Genomic DNA, 19,820 nt, shown 5'->3' with positions numbered 1-19,820 from the left:
AGGAGGTAAAAGCAATATTCAATGATCACTCAGCTAGAAGCTCAGCTAGTCCTCACCTCACGTATCACCCTTGGGGGTGTCCTTCATTCCCTGTGAGTCTGCCAAGGAGAGTGACTTACTCACCCAAGTGACAGTCCATTTCTCTTTTAGAGGTATGATCAGACTTTCTTTAAATTAGCAAAAGTGTCTCTTCTCATCTACTTGCAAGTTTTAATTCTCATTTTTAAAAATTTATGCACATGAGTTTATACCTCCTCAATGAAATCCTTCCATAAGAATTACAGAAATTTCTCATCCTTTTCTTGGAAATGTTCATAATTCTTCATGCTATATCTCTATAATCATGATTAATCACGGATTTTTACTCTATCTAGACTTTATGCTATGACATGAGACTTGATAGTGATGTGGTAGTTCTCGCCCTTATTTTCTTTCTACATATGTAGTTATTTCTATGACCTATTTATGAGGATTACAAGTTCTTTTGTGCTCAGTAAGGAGTCTCAGTAATGCTTGCTGTAAATAGATGCTGTAATTATTATGTTAATGTTAATTTAAAACTCCTCCTTTATGATGTTTTATGTGTGTAAGTATTCCGATATACATGATATAACTGTGGCTTTAAAACGGTATTCTGGAGTCAGAATTCCTGGAGTAGAGTTTTGCTCCACCAGCATTCCATCGCTGTGATGTGGAGCAAGGCACACAAACTCTTTACCTACCTTTACCTCACCTCTACAGCTGAGGTAGTCAGTGTTCACTCCGTGGTATGTAATATTTCTACTTGTGATTCCTGTGGCACCCGATGGTCATTTACTACACAGGAGCTTTTATTCTTCACATATCAGTACAACAGGATTCCTTGCTATCATTTGGCATTCTCCCTCTGAAACTGAATTCACCATCATGGATGAATTCTGTTCCTTATAAAAGAGCATTTTGGGTGCTTCTTTGACTACCATCTGCATTTCTAATTAATGAAGACCCCCATGGTTCCTTCGTTCAGAGAATGCCTGCTGAGTAAACTCTTCCAAGAAGAAGAAGAAGAATCATGTAGCCCACATCACTTTTAAAATCAAATATAAGGTACTTGTAATAGTATGTGCTTCTGTGTGGGGCTCTTGGATGAGGCATATTATATTAAAATCCATCATAGTTAATAACCAAAATATATCTAATAGATTTGACTACAAAATCAAATATGATATAAAATCATTCATTCTAGAAAATAAAGAGCAAATTTAAGATTTAAAAAGTGAATATTTCTATTCTCCATGACAAAAAGGGTCAGCTTTGTGAATGCCCAAGGAATAAATATAAAGACTGGAAAAAAAATGATTGAGGACAAATTTTGTCTGCGAAGGCAGACAGGAGAGTCTACTCTACATTCAACACAATGTACTTCCATTAAAACACTACAGTATTTGTGCGAAATTCATGAACCTGCCAAGGCAGTCACCACCAACCTCAGCTTTAAATATTTTCCAAAACATACTGGGTTGGTAATATGAGAAAAGGAAATTGTACTAAGTGTTGAGCATCAGAAACAATTAAACTAGCAGTGTATATAGTGTGGACCTTGAAGTGAAATGATAACTAGAACAATAGAGAACTAATAAGAGCTATCAATTAGGCCAGTAAAAAATAGTGAGGAAATATAATGGTAAAATACATTCAACTTTGAAACAAAATAAGTCATACCTCATCCATAAAAAGATCTTCAGTGAGTTGTTAACAATAAATAATTGGATGGAGGAAATCTTAGAAGAACCTATAATACTAGTGAACAATTGGAGGTTCTTTAAAAAAAAAATCCTGTCATAGAGAGAAGCTCTAGATCCCAAAGAGTGAGAAAAGGAAACAGAACACCTGGAAGAGACGGGTCCTAATGGAAACTGAAGTGCCTTCAAAGTACACAGGTACTCCACGCTCATTCCTCATCGACTCCATAAACATGGATCATTCATATTCTTACTATTCTAGAGGTAAAACCCAGTACCCAGTCATCTCCTCTTTCCTTCTTCCTCCGCTAGCCTTACAGGGTCACACCAGCTCTCTCAGATATTGTCATTGGAGCTTACTCTTCTCCACCATCTGTCCCTGGGAAGCTCACTTGACTCTTCACAGAGGCTGAGACCAGAGAGGTGCAGGCGAGGGGCCAGAGAGACAAGCTGAGTTTAAAGTTTCTACTGTCTCAGGTTTGAATTCTCAGATCTCCTCATTAAGCACATTGTCCTGTTGTCTTTCCACTCTGCAAACAGTTCACCTCCCTTGAGGGACAAAGGAGATGGCAGGATGGAAATTTTTCAGTCAGTTTTGTGTTTATATAGTGGGAGGGATAGATTTTTGTACTCCAAGAAAAATCTCTTTTTTCTTTGTTTTGGTTTAAAAGTCATATTATGTGCTCAAAGGAAATGATTAATTTTCACAAGGAACTAGTCCCATGAACCAGCCAACTCCCTCAATGTGTCTGCTTTTAACAATCTTTGGAAACTGTAAAAATAATTTCAGACTCACAAAATTGAGTGGGGAAGGAGTCCTTCCTTTTTAATTTTCCATAGCTCTTTTATTTTTCATGTTTACATGTCTATTTATTGAATATTTTTTCAAATTGACAGATAAAATTGTAGATATATATGGGTACAATAAGAAATCTAGAATTATTTTGCATTATGCAATGGTAAAAACTAAAAACCAGCATGTGCATGACCTCATTAATATCTGTTTTAGAGTGAGAATATTTCACATCAGCTCAACATTTTTTAAGAATACAATACATCATCACTAGTTGAATTGCTAGGCCATAGGTCTCTTGAATTGTTCCTCATATTTAAAAGGAATTCTTACCCTTTGGCCAACATTTCCCCAGTATTACCTTCCCAATGTCCAGCCTGTGGTGACCACTCTTCCTCATTCTATTTCTTTTATATCACCTCCTAAAATTTTCCAAAAATGAGCGGTCATGTAGTATTTATCTCAGTTAGCCTAGGTTACTTCGATTCCTATAACGTTCTCCAGGTTTATCCATGTGGTTGTAGATGACTTCCTTTTCTAATTCAGAAATTCCATAAGGACTTTTCAGAATATAAATCTTAAAAAGGGTCAGCAACTAGGAAATAGATATAAAAAAGTTCTAGGTATGGAAATATATTTTAGTATGGAAATTAGAATTCATTGTGTTTACATACTACATTTTCTTTATCCACTCCCCTGTTGATGGACAGTTAGATTGATTACATATCTTGGCTATTTTGAAAATCTTGGAAAGCAGCTATCTTTTCAAGATACTCATTTTATTTACTTGGATTCTACCCAGCAATGGTGAATCAGACAGCTCCGGAACTTCCTCATGCTGGGAATAAAATGACCCCTTGCTGTGGAGGGGCACCACTGATACTTTCTCTAACACAGCCTAGCTAGATCTACATAGGTATAGACTCCGATTTTGTTTCTGTGAACTTTAACCAATTCTGTGGGAACCACAGAGAAGCAATCTAGCTGCATCTCTTCAGTTTGATCAAAACTGAAAATGAAATTCTTTTTTCCTTTTCTATTGTTCTCCTATTTCTTGTGAAGGTCATTGGCCAATTTCAGCCAGCCAACAAGCAAGGTGCTGGGCTAGAATTCCATGACCACAAAGGTTGCCACAATACTGGTATTAAAATTTATATTTCCCTCTGATAGCCATGCTTCTCTATAAGAGGATTTGTATTGAGGGAATTCTTATAAATTAAAAAAAAAAAAGGAGTTTAAGATTTCTTTGTGCTGGGCATGATAGTGCACACCTGTAATCCCAGTGGCTCAGGAAGATGAGAAAGGAAGATCATGAGTTCAAAACTAGCCTCAGAAAAGGTGAGGAACTAAGCAATTCAGTGAGACCTACTGTAGGCCCATTTTTTATCACTGGGCACCACATTGGGACCCTGTCTCTAAATAAATACAAAATAGGGCTGGGGATGTGGCTCAGTAGTTGAGTGCCCCTGAGTTCAATCCTCAGTGCCCACCCTCAAAAAAAAAAAAAAAAGATTGCTTTGTTTCTGTTTTTGTCTTCACTAAAATCAAGGTTACTAAGAGTTAATATAATATCAAGTATAATTCTATGTGCAAAAAAGTATAAAAGTTTTTAGTTGTGTTTCAATTAAAGCACTATAAAAAGAAGCATAAAGTATTTCATCTTACTAAAATTGAGTAATTTGTCTAAATTCAGAAATCCCATAAGGATTTTTCAGAATATAAATTTTAAAAAAGGGTCAGCAACTAGGAAATAGATATAAAAAAGTTCTAGGTATGGAAATATATTTTAATATGGAAATTAGAAAGAAAAAGAAGTGTTTCTGGATGAGGAAGTCTTTTGTATGACAAATTAAACAAGTTGTAGTGTGTCTAAGTAAGTTACACAAGGTTTTTGGAGGAAAAATCTCAAAAATAAGGATAAATCTCAAAAATCACAAAAAGGTTTGTGTCTAATTAACTTGAGTATAATTAGCATTATCAGTTAAAGTTATTTAAAGCTTTTTTCCTAAGGTCAAAAATAATATACTGATATAAACAAGAATTTATTTATTAAATTTATTAAAATTCTCTATGTGTTTCTTAAAACACTAATCTGCTCTTATCTATCAAGATAATTTCTTGAATACATTAGGTTTTATTGTTTAAGGGAACTAGTAGACTTTTCTAGTAGACTTAGAAAATAATATATGAGAACTTTGTAAAATAATATTTAAGAAAGAGGCAAAGATCAGGTTCAGAAATAAAACACTTTACCTAAGATTTGTCAAAATTCTACCTCACCTGAGTTAAGACTCTGCCCTCACCTTATTCCATGGTAGAATGACTCTAAATTAGGCTAAAATTAAGTTCATTTAAATTTAAGTTCTAAATTATAGATTTCTGTTAGAAAAATTACTGTGATCTCAAAATAAATAGGGGATATAGTATAAACTAAGGTTTGGGATTATAAAAAATATGTTTCTTGGTTCATAGTTATTATACAAACTGATTATGTCTCTGCACTTGTTAATTCCATTTTGTATTTTCCTTGTAAAATATTGTATCTATTGTCTGTTAGCGCTTTGCAGAAGTACACATCTCATAAAACAATATGGGCTAATTCAACAAATTAAACAAGTTTAAGCCTTCACCTATAAGATAGACAGACATGGCTGACTTCCAGTACTAATATTGACCCCAATTAAATGGAAGGAGCTAAGTTCTTGTAAAATTATAAACATTAAAGTTAAAACCCCAGTATTCCTACTTCAAGATTGGTGACACTGGCCTGCTACATGTTTAAAACTAAAACTTGGAGACTAAAGTTAAGAAAATAAAAGGGCCAAGGAAAATAGCCAATATTTGGCTCTTGCTCTTTGAGGTCAGTGTGGACCCAGGGGCCTTCACTAAGGGCCTTGTAACTCTGGTCCCATGACCTCCCAATCAGGGGGATCAATGGGATCATAGAGACCAGGAAGCCAACCAGTGCACATTCTGCAAAAAGGAGGGTAATTGAAGGGCAAAATATCCCTGATGCTTCCATGTGGTCAGCAAGAATCTGGCCCATCCTGGCAGATGGCACTAGAGAATCTAAGAGGCTTCTTTCAAGTTCCCAAGAGTGATTCTCTGAAGAATCTTAGTTGACTCTTAACAATAGATAGAAACAAGGTCAATTTGACTAACTTGGTCTTAAACATCTAGCAAGAGAGTTTTAACTAAAACACAGACATACCTGGGTATTTAAAAGGAAAGACAATAGTTTTTTAATTTATTTTAAGTTGTACAATTTGTATCAGCCTGCCTAAAGTAAGTAAAGCTGGAGGTTTTAAACAAAGGGTTTTTAGACAGGAGTTGTCTGATAACTATCAAAAGAGACTGATAGAGTCACAAGCTATTTTGAATCACTTTGAGATTCCTAACATTCCACGTAATCAGGCTTGGTCTGTGTTTACTAGTATGTCATCTAGCCCCAATATTTATCCCTCATACTCGTCTAAATAATGTAATATGGCACATAAGAGTACTAATTAACTTTATCAAGAAAGTCCTAAGTGACAGAGATAAAGTGATCTCTACTAAACATAGAGGTAATGCCAATAGAAAGATATTTTACAAAAATAAGATGGCATTAAATATCTTAAATAGAGTTCACAAGGATACCTGTGACATTATAAAAAACTAAATGTTATGTATATGTCTCTAACAACTCTGCTAATGTTTCCAAATCCTTAACTGGCCTCCACTCACAGATCAGTGGCATGTGGATCCCACTTAGAGCTTTAATGAGTTACCATCTTCATGGTGTTCAGAGATCAGCCAATAATACTGATTGCTTTCACGCTGATTGTTTGCAAAAAATAATGTTTTGCTGTTTATTTATTATTATCTTAGCATGATCTCACCTCATCCAGTCACCCAACAACAGTCATCATGGCCCTCTGGACTGTCCTAATAATGCTAAATACTGCCCCACCTGATAGAGAATAAAGACTTCAGGTTTCATTCTCCAAAAACCACCCACTTTCAGCAGGAAGTAGCCAAAATGAGTTGGAACCCAAATGCCCTAAGAAGATTTAAGGACCCAAAGTTCTTGAGTGAGGAATGAAACAGAGGTAAAAGTTAGGCAGTCAGTGCAGTAATCAATGATGGGGGTTGAGAGGGTGATGACAGGTTATTGAAGAGAGAACAATGTTTGCTAATGGTTAACCCCTACACTCTTGCTGACATTCACATATGCATGGAAGAAAGAGAAGACAATGATTAAAGAGGGGGATTCCAGGGTTATAAGAAATTAAATCACACCCTCTCTCGTGGGTTTTCAGCTAGAGTCCCCCTTCTCTTTGGAGAAGTCTATCTCTATCCCTTTCCTAAATAAAACATGCTTGCTACCCTTGCCTCGGCATTTCTTGAGTGTTAATTCTTTAACACTGAGGAAGAAGAACCCTTTCCTGATCACCACTTGATAGATATGACTGTGAAGTCTTATCTGGTTTACTTAAGCCTTTTACAGGTCTTTTCCTATAGTTACTGGAATAGTGAAATCTGTTCAAATTCTCTACACAGATATTTGTTCCAATCACATTCTCCAAGACATTTCAGGAACAAGTGCCCTAATTTCCAAGTTGGCTTCCTGGAAACATAAATGCCAATAAGAACAGTGACCCACAAGAGCTTATTCATCATGAATATGCATTAGAATTTGGGGAAGACTTGCCTTAAGTATGAGAACTGAAAAACCATGACTAGGGCTCCATCAACCATAATCATTACTTTCTCACCTATTTCTCTATAAACATAATTGCCTTCCTTGCAATGCCTTTTAGATAAGGAGAACACTTGAGTGTCATGTTTCACTGCCAAATAGATATATTTAATGATGTGATTCACAAACATATCTAGTGAAATTTCTAGGAATGAATTTAATAAAAAGAAAGTAATTTGGAGACCTAGCTCACACCATATATAACCCCAAAAATCCAATAGTTTAAGTATTATGGGTAAAATCATAAATCTTTTAGAATAGACCTGAATATTACATCTTCACCTTGGATTTTTGAAATGACCCAAATTCATTAGTTAAAAAAGCAAAAAACAAACAAACAAACAAAAAAACAAAAAAGTTATGTTGCTCTTAAATAAATTCAAAAATTTATACACACCAAGACACACTATCAAGGAAATGGAGCCTAACAGAGGCATAAAATGGACATAAAGACAATGGAACAGGATAGCAAGCCCAGAAATGAATGCACCAGTTTATGGATCAATTCATAATTAAACTATTTTTGACAATAATGTCAAGAACACATGGTTGGGGGAGGAGAAATGTGTTCAGTCAATGATTCTAGGAAAACTGGATATCCATACATAGAAAAATGAACATAGACCCTTTGTGACAACATGCACATAAAAATGACTAAGAATTTGAGATTCTAATGTAAGACCTGAAATTATAAAACTATTAGAAGACAACTAGAGAAAACACTATGATATTGGTTGAGACAATGATTACTCACCTATATGTATTTGAATGTGTCTGGATGGATGGATAGATAGATAGACAGACAGACAGACAGATAGATAGATAGATAGATAGATAGATATACACAAATATCTAACAAGTATATGAAGAAAATGCTCACTGTCACTATTCATTAGTTTAATGCAAAGTAAACTGCAAGGAGACATCACCTCACACATTAGAGGGGATATTGTCAAAAACACAGATGACAACAAGGGCTGGTGAGTATATGGAGAAAAAGGAGCCTTAAATGTCATTATGGGCAGCATGATGTTGGTCCAATGATACAAAGTTTCCATTAGACAGAAATAACTTCAATAGATTTCTTGCACATCAAGGTGGGCATAATTAACATTAAACTGTACGTTTTAGGAAAAGGGAATACTAGCATACAGAATGGAAAATATTATTAAAACATTCATCTGATAAGGGTCAAGTATCCTGACAAAATAATGAAATTTTAACAGGAAAAAAAGCATAATCTACACAATTGCTAAATGAGCTAAGATTTAATAAGGCATATCTGCATAGAAGATGCATTAACTTCAAAGAAGCACCTGAAAAGATGCTCAATGACTCACAGGGAAACAAAAATCAAAAGCAAATGAGGTGCTACTTCAGAGTCAAGAGTGGCATACTTTTTATAAAATTATATATCACTAATATTGGCAAGGATGCAAGATAACAGAACCTCTATACATTAAAATATAAAATTTGCTGGCCACAATGAAAACCTGCATGGTAATTCTGCTAAGTGAAATACCACACAATCAAGCTGTCCCATCCCTATATACATTACCGGTAAAATGAGAATCATGTAGTCACACACTGTTTAACAATGAGAATATATTCTGAGAAATGCAACATTAGGCAATTTTATCAGTGTTCAATCATCCTGCAGTGCACTTACATAAACTACCATGACTGTGACACCACTAGGCAATCCAGTTTTATGGGATCACCATCACACAGACAGCCTGTCATTCACCAAAGCATCATTTATGCAACACAAAGAATACCCAATTGTGCATATCCAGAGCAGTAATTTACTAATAGTTAAAGGTGGAAATAACCCACATGTCCATCAATGGATAAACAACTTGTGGTGTATACTTAAAGTCGATCTTTAGCCATAGTAAAGAAGATAGTTAACTTTAACCTACAAAAGAGCCCAAAGAAATGAGGAAACTAAGGAAGGAGGGAATGAAAGAAGGAGAAAATATGAAGATAAGAAGGAAGAAAGGGGAAATTATAGATCAAAAATAATTAAGCAGTTGGGTATGTAATCCCAGTGGCTCGGGAGGTTGAGACAGGAAGATCGTGAGTTCAAAGCCAGCCTCAGCAAAAGTGAGGTGCTAAGCAACCCAATGAGACCCTGTCTGTAAATAAAATACAAAATAGGGTTGGGGATGTGGCTCAGCGATTGAGTTCCCCTGAGTTCAATCCCCAGTACCCCTCCCCCCAAAAAAGAATGAAACAATCTTTCAAAATATCATAGGCATTATATTACTGTGTAACAGAGAAACACATGCTCTTTTAAAGCTGGATTGTATCCTTCATATTCAAAATTCAATCACTGCTGCTACAAAAAGCAGGAAAACAAGGATATTAGGGTGTGCTCATTTTTAGCTTGCTGTTTTAGTCCATCCAATATATTGCTTCTCTTCAGAAATCATGTGAAGAAATAAAAACAGAAAATGTCTCAAATCCCTCCAAAATGAATGTATACACAAACATAGAGTCACAAGCATAGCCTGGTAGCACTTTGTTCTGATGATTTTCATTTATTCCGGAGAAAAAAGAACAAAATCACATTAAGGTGGAGAATATTCATGCCATAATTTTTCAGGAAACCATGTCTTCATTTGATATAAGTTCTTCATGTCAAGTTGGAAATCTGGAAATGCCTATGAGAAGACTTACAAAACTTGAAATATTATGGGCTACATACAGAGGAGAAAATTGAAAAGAAAACACTGAAGGAGTTGTTAGGGAGATATACAAAAATCTACAGAAGCAAAGGCATAGGGTATAGAAGAAATCAAATGCATGTTTTAGGAAAGAAACAGAGCCTGGCGCTGGACATTGAAACACAACATTTGCCCTACAGGCCACACTGTCCCTCTACTTCTCAGGTCAGTCATTCCTTAAGGACCAGAGGCTGCTCTGCTGAGGAGTCTCCCCAGGGCCCCCTTCACATCCTTGTTCCTCAGGCTGTAGATGAAGGGGTTCAGCATGGGGGTGACCACAGTGTACATCACTGAGGCCACTGTGCTTCCCTGTGGAGAATGGGTCACAGCAGAGCTGAGGTAAACCCCAAGTGCTGTTCCATAGAACAAGGAGACCACACAGAGGTGGGATCCACAGGTGGAGAAGGCTTTGTACTTGCTCTCAAGGGAGGACATCCTCATTAAGGAGGAGACAATCTGAGAGTAAGAGAAGAGGATCCCTGTCATAGGAATCATGCCCAGCAAAGCAGTTGACACATACAAAAAGATGATATTGATGAGGGTGTCAGAGCTGGCCACCTTGAGAAGCTGAGCCACTTCACAGAAGAAATGTGGGATTTCAGTGCCTGTGGAGAAGGTCAGTTGTTTCATCAGTAGAACATGAATCAGGGAGACCCAGAACATGATAAGCCAAGATGTCAGAACCAGGAGGACACAGAGCCGAGGGTTCATGATGACTGTGTAGTTCAGGGGGTGGCAGATGGCCACAAAGCGGTCACAGGCCATCGCCGCCAGCAGAAAATTATCCACTCCAAGAAACATAAGGAAAAAATACACTTGAGTCAGGCACTCTGTGTAGGAGATGTCATGGCTATGTGCCTGGATGTTCACCAGCATCTTTGGGACCGTGGTGGAGATGAAGCAAATGTCAGCCAAGGACAGGTTGGAGAGGAAGAAGTACATGGGGGTGTGGAGGTGAGAGTCAGAGGTGGTGGCCAGGATGATGAGCAGGTTCCCAAGCACTGTGACCAGGTATATGGACAGGAAAATCCCAAAGAGGACGGGCTGCAGTTTGGGATCATCTGAGAGGCCCAGGAGGAGGAACTGTGACAGGACTGTGTGGTTCTCAGCTTCCATGTTGCTGGTGTATTTCTTACAGAAGCAGGTAAAGGTAAGTTTCAATGAATAGCCATCTGGAATCCCAGTTAATTAGCACTTTATGAGCTCTCCTTAGGATGGAGATCCTTCATCCTTAGTTTCTCCTGCCAGTGAGTGTGATTTTTCTTAACCATGTGGCAGCCCATTTCTCCTTTAAAGTGTATAATCACATGGACTTTCTTTAAATTACCAGAAATCAAAAGTGGATATCCATATGTAGACAATTGTAACTAGATTCCAAGACATTAAATTGAGTCATAAAAGTTTGAAAGAACCATTGGAAAATAGGGGTATATAGTTCAAGATACTGTCACGGGCTATAATATCCGGAATAGGTCTCCAGTAGTTCAGGAAACAAAAGCAAGTACTGACAAATGCAATGACATTACGCTAAAACCTGCACAGCAAAGGAAACAATAGGTAAAGAGACATCCAGAGAATGGAGACATATCTGCTAGGTATTCACCTGACAGAGGATTAAAATCCAGGATATATAAAGAACAAAAAAAATTTGACAGTAAAGAAAAAGGATCCAATCAATAAATGGGTACAGGATCTTACTCTACAGACATTTCTCAAAAGAATTACAAAAGACCAATAAATATATGAAGAAATACTCAACATCTGCAGTCTTCAGGGAAATACAAATCAAAACTTCACTGAGATCTAATCTCACTGGAGTCAGAATGGGTTTTATCAACAAAATAAAAATAACAAATGGTGGTGAGGGTGTCGGGGAAAAGACCTACAAACACTGTCGGTGGGAATGCAAATCAGTACATCCACTATGGAAAAGAGAATGGAGGTTCCTCAAACAACTAAAAAACTGACTTCCACATAATCCAGCTGTACCACTCCTGGTGTACCCAATGAAATTGGACTCAGCATGCAAAAGAGGTGTGTGCATACCTAATATTGATCATAACTCTATTCACAGTAGGAACTTTATCAAATCAGACTAGGTGTCCATCCACAGATGAGTGGAGAAGGAAAATGTGGTCCATACTCACAATGGAGAATTACTCAGCCACAGAGAAGAACGGAATAAGCCAGACACAGAAAGACAAGCATTGCATATTTTCTTTCAAGTGTGGAAACCTAAGAAAAGGAAAAGTTCTGAAAATAAAGGAAGTCCTAGCAATAGAGGAGTAAGAGGACAAGGGAGAGGAGAGGGGGACATGCAGGAGGGGAGAGGATACCAGGGATGGTGGATATGGTCAATGCACGATGAAAGTATGTAAGGAAATGTCACAGTCAAACTTATGAATCTGCACAATTAATATGCATTAATAATTATTATTTTATAAATTAAAAATTAAGAAAAATTGTTCTCTTTTATCATGAAGTCACAAGATTTAACTATCTCTTTTTTCAATTCCCTTTTTAAAATCTATGGACATGAGCTAATGTTTTCCTCAATGTGACCCAACCATAGGAATTGAAGACCTTCACATTTTTGTTATATTATCTGTGCTTGTTGTGGATTTTTATTTCAACAATCTTTATTCTGTGACTCAGCACTTAATAGTGCTGTGATAGTTCTCTTGTAGTGCCTTATTTTTTTTCTCTAAATATGAAGTTATTGCTATTACCACAATTGTGAGGTAAAAATGCTGTTCTGCTTCGGAGCAGTTCAGTAAACTATAGCTATTGTTTTTACTACAAAAAGTTATGTAAAATCCCCTCCTTTGTGATTCTTTGGATATATACATCTCTCAGTGGATCCTATAGAGCTGTGATTTAAAAGTGGGATTCTGAAGTCAGCCTTCCAGGAGTAGAATTTGCTCTATCAACACACCATCTCTGTGACCTTGAGAAAGTTATTAAATGATCTTAATTACAACTACCTCACCTCTACAGCAGACATACATCTACTACATGAAATGAAGAGTAAAATTTAATTATACAGTGTAATTAAATTTCTGCTATGGTTCCTTCCTGTGACTTAAAATGGGCATCTCATAAATGTCAGCTTCTGTATTTAGCATGTCAATAAATCTGTCATTTAGCAAAATCCCTCAAACTATGGTAGTAATCAAGGGTGGAATTCTTACTCATGTAAGTTCAACAGCTCTTTCCCTCTTGACTGCCATAAAGCACAATTAATTAAGATCTCTAAAGGTCCTTTCAGAGAATATCTGCTGGATGAATTGTTCTAAGAGGAAAAAGGATAGGGACCACATTGATCACACCACCATAACAGTCTAACCCAAGGCAGGTCTGAGGTGCATTCTCATGTGTCCTTGCTCTTGAGAGACGATATATTAAAATCAATAGACTTAATGGCCAAAATATTTAATTGATGAATTTGATCTAAAATATTCCAAAATTGTATTAATTCTTTCATTCTAGAAAAATCAAAAGGCAAGTTTGAAATTTTAAAATGTGTTTATGTTCCATGACACAAAAGGTCATTATTAGGAATATCTAAAGGAGGAACATTAGTTCAAGACAGGAAAAAAAATTAAAAAAAAAAAACACTAGGGACCAATTTACCCTGTGGAAGTGGTTTGGGAGTTCACTCTGAAATAGTAATGTTTGAGCCAGGAGAGGAAGAAGCATTCATTGTTAAACAGGGGACACAAGGAAAGAAGAACTATTGTAGGTTGAGTGAACAGAATGTTCAGTTACCCTCTCAGATGTGAGCCGGTACTAGAGGGATTAGGGAAGCCAGCGTGAGGGAGAGCAGGAGATGAGGGTCAGGAAGGTCAGCAGGGACAGAATGTGCAAGGCCCACTGTGGAGCTTCTGTGGTCTTTACAACCCTCTCAGTTGGTGTTCATTTTGGGCTCTGACAATTTGGGGTTATTACGTGTTCAGAGACTTCAATGGTATTGTCACATGATAGGTGCTGAACAAACACAACACATAACATAGATTCTTAATATATATCAAGATCAAAATGCCTAGCAGAAAACAAAAGGGAAATCTTCCAATTTCTCATATACCTGAATATAGACACAGAATCAAATAACAAAGTTAAATAAAATGTATTCGTATCTATTTTAAACAGTAAAGCAGGACTAAAAGTAATACCGATTTCAGGTACAGAAGCCAGTTTAAAACAAAATAGTTTGTCACAAACTTCTTCAATGATGTGAAGTCATAAACATAAGCTCGATATATGCATGGATTTGAGAAAATCCTCCTGCCATTACTATAGGTTCCAACCAGGGCTGAGGCTGGCGGTGAATGAAGAGACCAAGCACAGTCCCTAACCCAATAAAAAATGGTTGTTTTCAGACAACATCCAAGAGATGCTGACTTATGCTACAGTCTCTTTGTTAAATTCATAAGCATACAAGTGAAGTCTCCTCCAGATTCAACTGTTAAATATTGAAGGAGATTGATAAATATAAGAAAAGAATATTGGACTGAGTATTGAACATCAGAAACAATTATGCCAATGTTAGATTACTGATTACCTCAAGGCAAAATGATAACTTGAGCAATATTGAACCAAGAGCACTTGCCTAAGCATGAGTGAGTTCCTAGGTTAAATCTCCAGACTCACAAATAATGAATGAATAAATAAAGATGAAGAAATAATGAGATCTATCAGTAAGTCAAATATGCAAATACATATAATCATGAGATGTAACCATTAAAAAAATAAAATTTAGAATAAAATAATCAATACATCATGCATAATAGCATTTAACAGATAAATGATGGGAGGCTGGAAACCTGACAGGAACTATAGGAAAGAGTCAGGAGGAGTTGGAGATTGTCCAGAAATTAACTCTTTTAGGAGAGGGGATCTAGATTCCAAAGAGTGAGAAACAGATTGAAGAGAAAGATCTCAGTGGGGACTAGAGTGCCTTCAAAGAGATTTCACCTTCACAGCCTAAAGAAATATGAAATCCTATTTCCATTTCCATTGTCCTAGAGGCAAAGCCCAGTATCCATGCTGTCTCCCATTTTCCTTCTTCATCTGCCAGCCTTACCAGGACACACTGACTCTCCAGTGAGTCTCTCTGAAGCCTCTCTCCTCTTCAGCCTGTCCATAGAAAGAGGACTTTGGTTTTTAGACAGGCAGATACTAGAGAAGTACAGGTGGGGAGAACCAGGAGCATTATTAAGTTTCTCCTCTCTCAGGGTTTGGATTCTCAGAGCTCCTCATTAAATAAATTGTTCTATAGTCTTCCCACTCTCCAAACCATTCAGTTCCCTTGGGGTACAAGGGAGATGGCAAAGAGGAAAATTCCCAGTCGTTTTTGTTTCTGTGGAGGCAGTGGCAAGAGAAGATGAGTTGATTTTATTAAAGAAAAAAACTCTTTTTGTATCGTTTTGACTTAAAAATAGTAAGGTGTCCCCTAGGGAAAGGTGAACTTCTACAAGGAGATATCATGAGGTGTCTCCATTTCATAATCTTTGGAGCTTGTATACAGCATTCCAAATTCACAATGTGGTAGGAAAAAAAGGAAAACTTTCTCTTTAATATTTTTTTAGTTGTTGATGGACATTATTGTCTTTATTTTTATGTGGTGCTAAGAATCGAACCCAGTGCCTCCTGCATGCTAGGCGAGCACACTACCACTGAGCCACAACCCCAGCCCCAAGAAACCTTTCTTTTTAATTTTCTTACCATTTCTGTTTTTCAACTTATTTGTGTATTTCTTTAAATTGACATATAAAATTTTATATATACATTATGTGCAATATGATGTTCAGAAGAATTTTGTTTTGCATTATGGCTAAATCTGAAAAGTTAACACCTGTAGTCCCTCGTGAGTTATTATTGTGGTGAAAATACTTAATGCCAGCTCAACATTTTCTATTATACACTGCACTGTCACTAAGCCTAGCAGCCATGCTGTACAAGAGATCTCTTGGGCATAATCCTCCTGTCTAAATGGGGCTGTGGGGAAACTTTTGACCAGCATTTCCCCAAACCACCTGCCAACTTCCCTAGCATGTGGTAGCCACTGTTGTGTTCTCCATTTCCATGAGCTCAACTTTTTATTTTCATGTGGTGCTGAGGACTGAGCCCAGGGCCTCATGCAAGCTTGGCAGGCACTCTACCTCTGAGCCACAGCCCGGCCCCAAAAAGTCGTTTTTTTAGCCATTGTGAATGAAAATTCTTCTCTGATTTCTTTTTTTCAGTAGAATTATTCTTGTTATATAGGCAACAGATTTACTAAATAAATTTAGAAAACTGGAAACTTTTTTTTGAAATTACTGCCTGAAAGGTTTGATAAAGAACCCCAATGATTTGATTGCTATTATTTCTGATATAATTTTCAATGTTTTCTGGAGGTTACATTGGCTGTCAGAAAACTTACTGATGCATGGAAAATGTCATCTGCAATAGTTTACAGACCTTTTATACTAGATATTTAACTTCTTAAGACCCCTAGTGGAATGCATTTGTGAACTCAGATTTTAATTTCGAAATAGTCTTCCAATCAGATTTGTATGGTCAGAAGGTACAAAAAGAGTTTGTGTGTTAGATTAGAATCTACTTCATCTAAACGTAGTCATCAAAAACTTTCTAGATGTCACACAGGCTGCTGGAGCAGTGATGAATGTCTTATTTTCAAGGTAAAATAATGACATTTGAAAATAATGCAACTGTGATGACATGATTTTTTCTAAGCACGACTCAACTTGAAACATTAGATTATTTAAGAATTTGAAAGAACAGTATATCTATCACCACTGCACTAGAATTACTTGGATCATTTCAAGAACTATAGGGGATTTTGGAGATTTTTATTCTACTGAAATTAAACCTGAGTAAAACAGGTGACTTATTAACTATGATAAAAGCACAAATATTTACCATTTCTTCCTGAATAGAGAAACTGTTCTCATTGAAATTTTTCTCAAGGTATTTTTGTGATTTTAGGATTTAAAATTCACTTAAAAATAGAAACAAGTAAAAAGAACTACTTAGCCTCACAAAACTAGTAAAAAAATATGCTAAAATCTACTGACAGTCATGAGGAATTCAATACAGTATTTAGACTCTACTAGTTTTATGTAAAATAAATAAAGAAATATTATAATTACAAAGACATCTTTCCCCTTGAGAAACAAAAGTCTATTTTTGACCAACTGTTCCCTACACACACATAAATGTTATTGTAAACTTCTTTAGAGAAGCAAGACATATTTGTCTTCCTGACACTAAATTTTAATATATGTTAATTTTTCACAAAAGTGAATGTGCTTCAATACCTTCCAAACACATAGAGTGTGTTCAGTATTACCTCCTTAAGTCATCAATACAAACTAGTAGATTCCATCTGTGTGTTTCTACAGTGTCACCATCAAGCAACCACCCAAAAGTCCTGACTCTTACTAGTGCAATGCAGTGGCCTCAATTGGGGCTATTCCACAGTGAACCACAACAGCAACAAGGTGGTTCATTCCATCAGGATTATCTGTGTCATTTGAAGTGTTAAGTAGAGGGAGTTCTAAAGAAAAAAAATATGCAACAAGAAAGTCTTATGTTTCAATGAAGATGATCCACATATGTAACCTGTTCAGGTTATAGACCTAGAATCATGGGCAATTCAACCTTTTTTGTGCTTTTTTTCCTGCTTACTGATCTTCTTAGTACTATTTGTGTTCCCTGGACAGAGTTTCTGTGTTGCTAAAGCCTAAAGAGTTTTTTTAATATGTTTTGCTTCACATCAATGGAAATCTCTAAAAAGTCTTAATCTTTGCTGCTTGTAATTTCATAAGTAAGACATCAGGTTTAATTTATTAATGTACCATGAAAAATCTCATGAACCCACACCAGGGCTAGTGTTCTATTATTATTTTTACTATCAATATAACCATTAGGTAAGCAACCATTTTGTTTTTCCTTCTTTCTCATTTTGTAAAATATAGTAATTGCACAGGGCAGGTAATTTAAGAATTAATGCACATCTTGGTGCATCTAGTTGTAAAAAAAATCATTTTCTGTTCTAATCTTGTTCTGAACTTCTTAGAAGGGATTACTCCAACCTTTTCCTCTGAGTGGCTTCACTATGGAAGAGATTTGCTAAGAACCTAAGGTTCTCTTTCCTAGACCAGCCCTGGTATGCCAAAGCTGTTTCCCCTGAATTGACAACAAAAATAAAGTGCTCAAAATAAACTGAATTGCTGCAGCAGGTATTCCCATTAATTCAAAATAGCACTGGTTGACTGCAAAATATTGGTTGACCAATATTTTTCTTTAATGCTGAGCACTGGTACCCAAAAGACCAATGGAGGTGAATTTAGACTGTCGTTAGAATTTCCGTTGGCTCAATGCCATCTGCCAACAAATCACTGCAGCTTTAATACAAATATGAATGGTGAAAATAAGAAAACTTTTGGCAAAAGCTGAAGAATAGATGAACTGATGAAGAACTGTGGTGTATATACACAATGGACACCATGCAGTCATTAAATATAAGATAATCCTGACATTTGCTAGGATGTGGATAAACCTGTAGGACATTTTGACAAGGAAAATGACACAGGCATAGAAGGACAAACACTGCATGAGCTGACTCATATATGGATCTAAAAATGTAGAACTCAGAGAAACAGAGGCAATGGTGATTATAAGAGGCTCTGGGGTGGAGACTAGGAAGCTGTACTGAACAACTTTTCATATTTCTTCTTTTGAGAAGCACCTACCAGTTTCTAATCAAGTTATTAATTTTCATATAATGAATTGTTTTAGTTCTTTATGTTTTAGATATTAACCCCACAGAAAATTTATAGTTTGCAAACAATATCTCCTGTTTGATTTCTATTAGTCTTTACTTATTCTTTGCTGGATAGAAGCTTTTGTGTTTGATGTAATCCTATTCATCTATCATTGCTCTCATGGTCAATGCTTTAGAAAGTATATCCAAAAGAGTCTTTACCCAGATTAAAGTTATGGAGTGTTTCCCTCAGGATTCTTCTCAATAGTTTTATGCTTTCAGATCTTGTTTTTAAGTCTTTATTCCATTATGCATCAATTTTTATATAGAGCGAGTGATAAGGTATTGATGGCACACCCTTTCCTTTGGAAATGCATCACTACTGTTTGAGCTGCCTCCTCTAGGTCTAGAAAAGTCTTAGATGTTAACATTATTTCATTGATAAAATGAGACACAGATATTTTCAGGTCTTGTCCATCAAGATGCATGCATAACCTTGACCATACTTACCCTGTATTCATCTTTCTCCTCAAACCTTATGGATTCCCATGAATACAAGAATATTCAGTACCTGGGTCTAGTAATGCTAAAATGGCTTGCTCATTTATTCTGTCCAATAAATTGCTATTTCTATACATGGCCTCTATTTTCCCAACACAGCATGCACAAATAAAGCTGGAGCTGGGCTCTCTGGAAGACCTTGACTTTTTCCCTGGTTGGCAGTTGTGGGGAGAGGATACTCCCACATCGGGGCAGTAAGCATAGTCTTAGTTTCTCTATTCTCAAGGTGCTTAGAAAACTACTGTTCAGCCAGACACAGTGGAGCATACCTGTGATGCCCGGGGCTCAGGAGGCTGAAGCAGGAGGACCATGAGTTCAAAGCCAGCCTCAGCAACTTAGTGAGGCCCTTAGCAACTTAGCAAGACCCTGCTTCTAAATAAAGTATAACAATAAAGTATAAAGTATATGTTGCTCAGTGGTTACGTGCCACAGGTTAAATCCCCAACACTGAAAAGAAAAGCATTCTTCAGGTTTTAGCTTTTCCCATAGTCTTACCAAAACAGTAGTA

The 19,820-nt window shown here is 36.5% G+C and overlaps 1 protein-coding gene and 1 pseudogene across 1 annotated transcript; both read right to left on the bottom strand.

Annotated features, from left to right (window-relative positions):
- Positions 1-10,123: 10,123 nt before the first annotated feature.
- LOC107157589 (olfactory receptor 7D4-like) lies at positions 10,124-11,100 on the bottom strand. Its single transcript, XM_015503935.2, has one exon. The coding sequence runs from the start codon at positions 11,098-11,100 to the stop codon at positions 10,162-10,164; it is 939 nt and encodes a 312-aa protein (XP_015359421.1). The 3' UTR covers positions 10,124-10,161.
- A 6,200-nt stretch (positions 11,101-17,300) lies between these two features.
- On the bottom strand, positions 17,301-19,389 carry LOC125619041 (annotated as a pseudogene).
- Positions 19,390-19,820: the final 431 nt, after the last annotated feature.

This window comes from Marmota marmota, unplaced genomic scaffold, assembly GCF_001458135.2.
Source record: "Marmota marmota marmota unplaced genomic scaffold, marMar, whole genome shotgun sequence".
Lineage (NCBI taxonomy): Eukaryota > Metazoa > Chordata > Mammalia > Rodentia > Sciuridae > Marmota > Marmota marmota.
This window is presented reverse-complemented; position numbering and strand designations above follow the sequence as displayed.

What these genes read in the sequence shown, in the direction of transcription:
- LOC107157589 (XM_015503935.2), bottom strand. Translation starts at nt 11,100, where the DNA reads ATGGAAGCTGAGAACCACACAGTCCTGTCACAGTTCCTCCTCCTGGGC.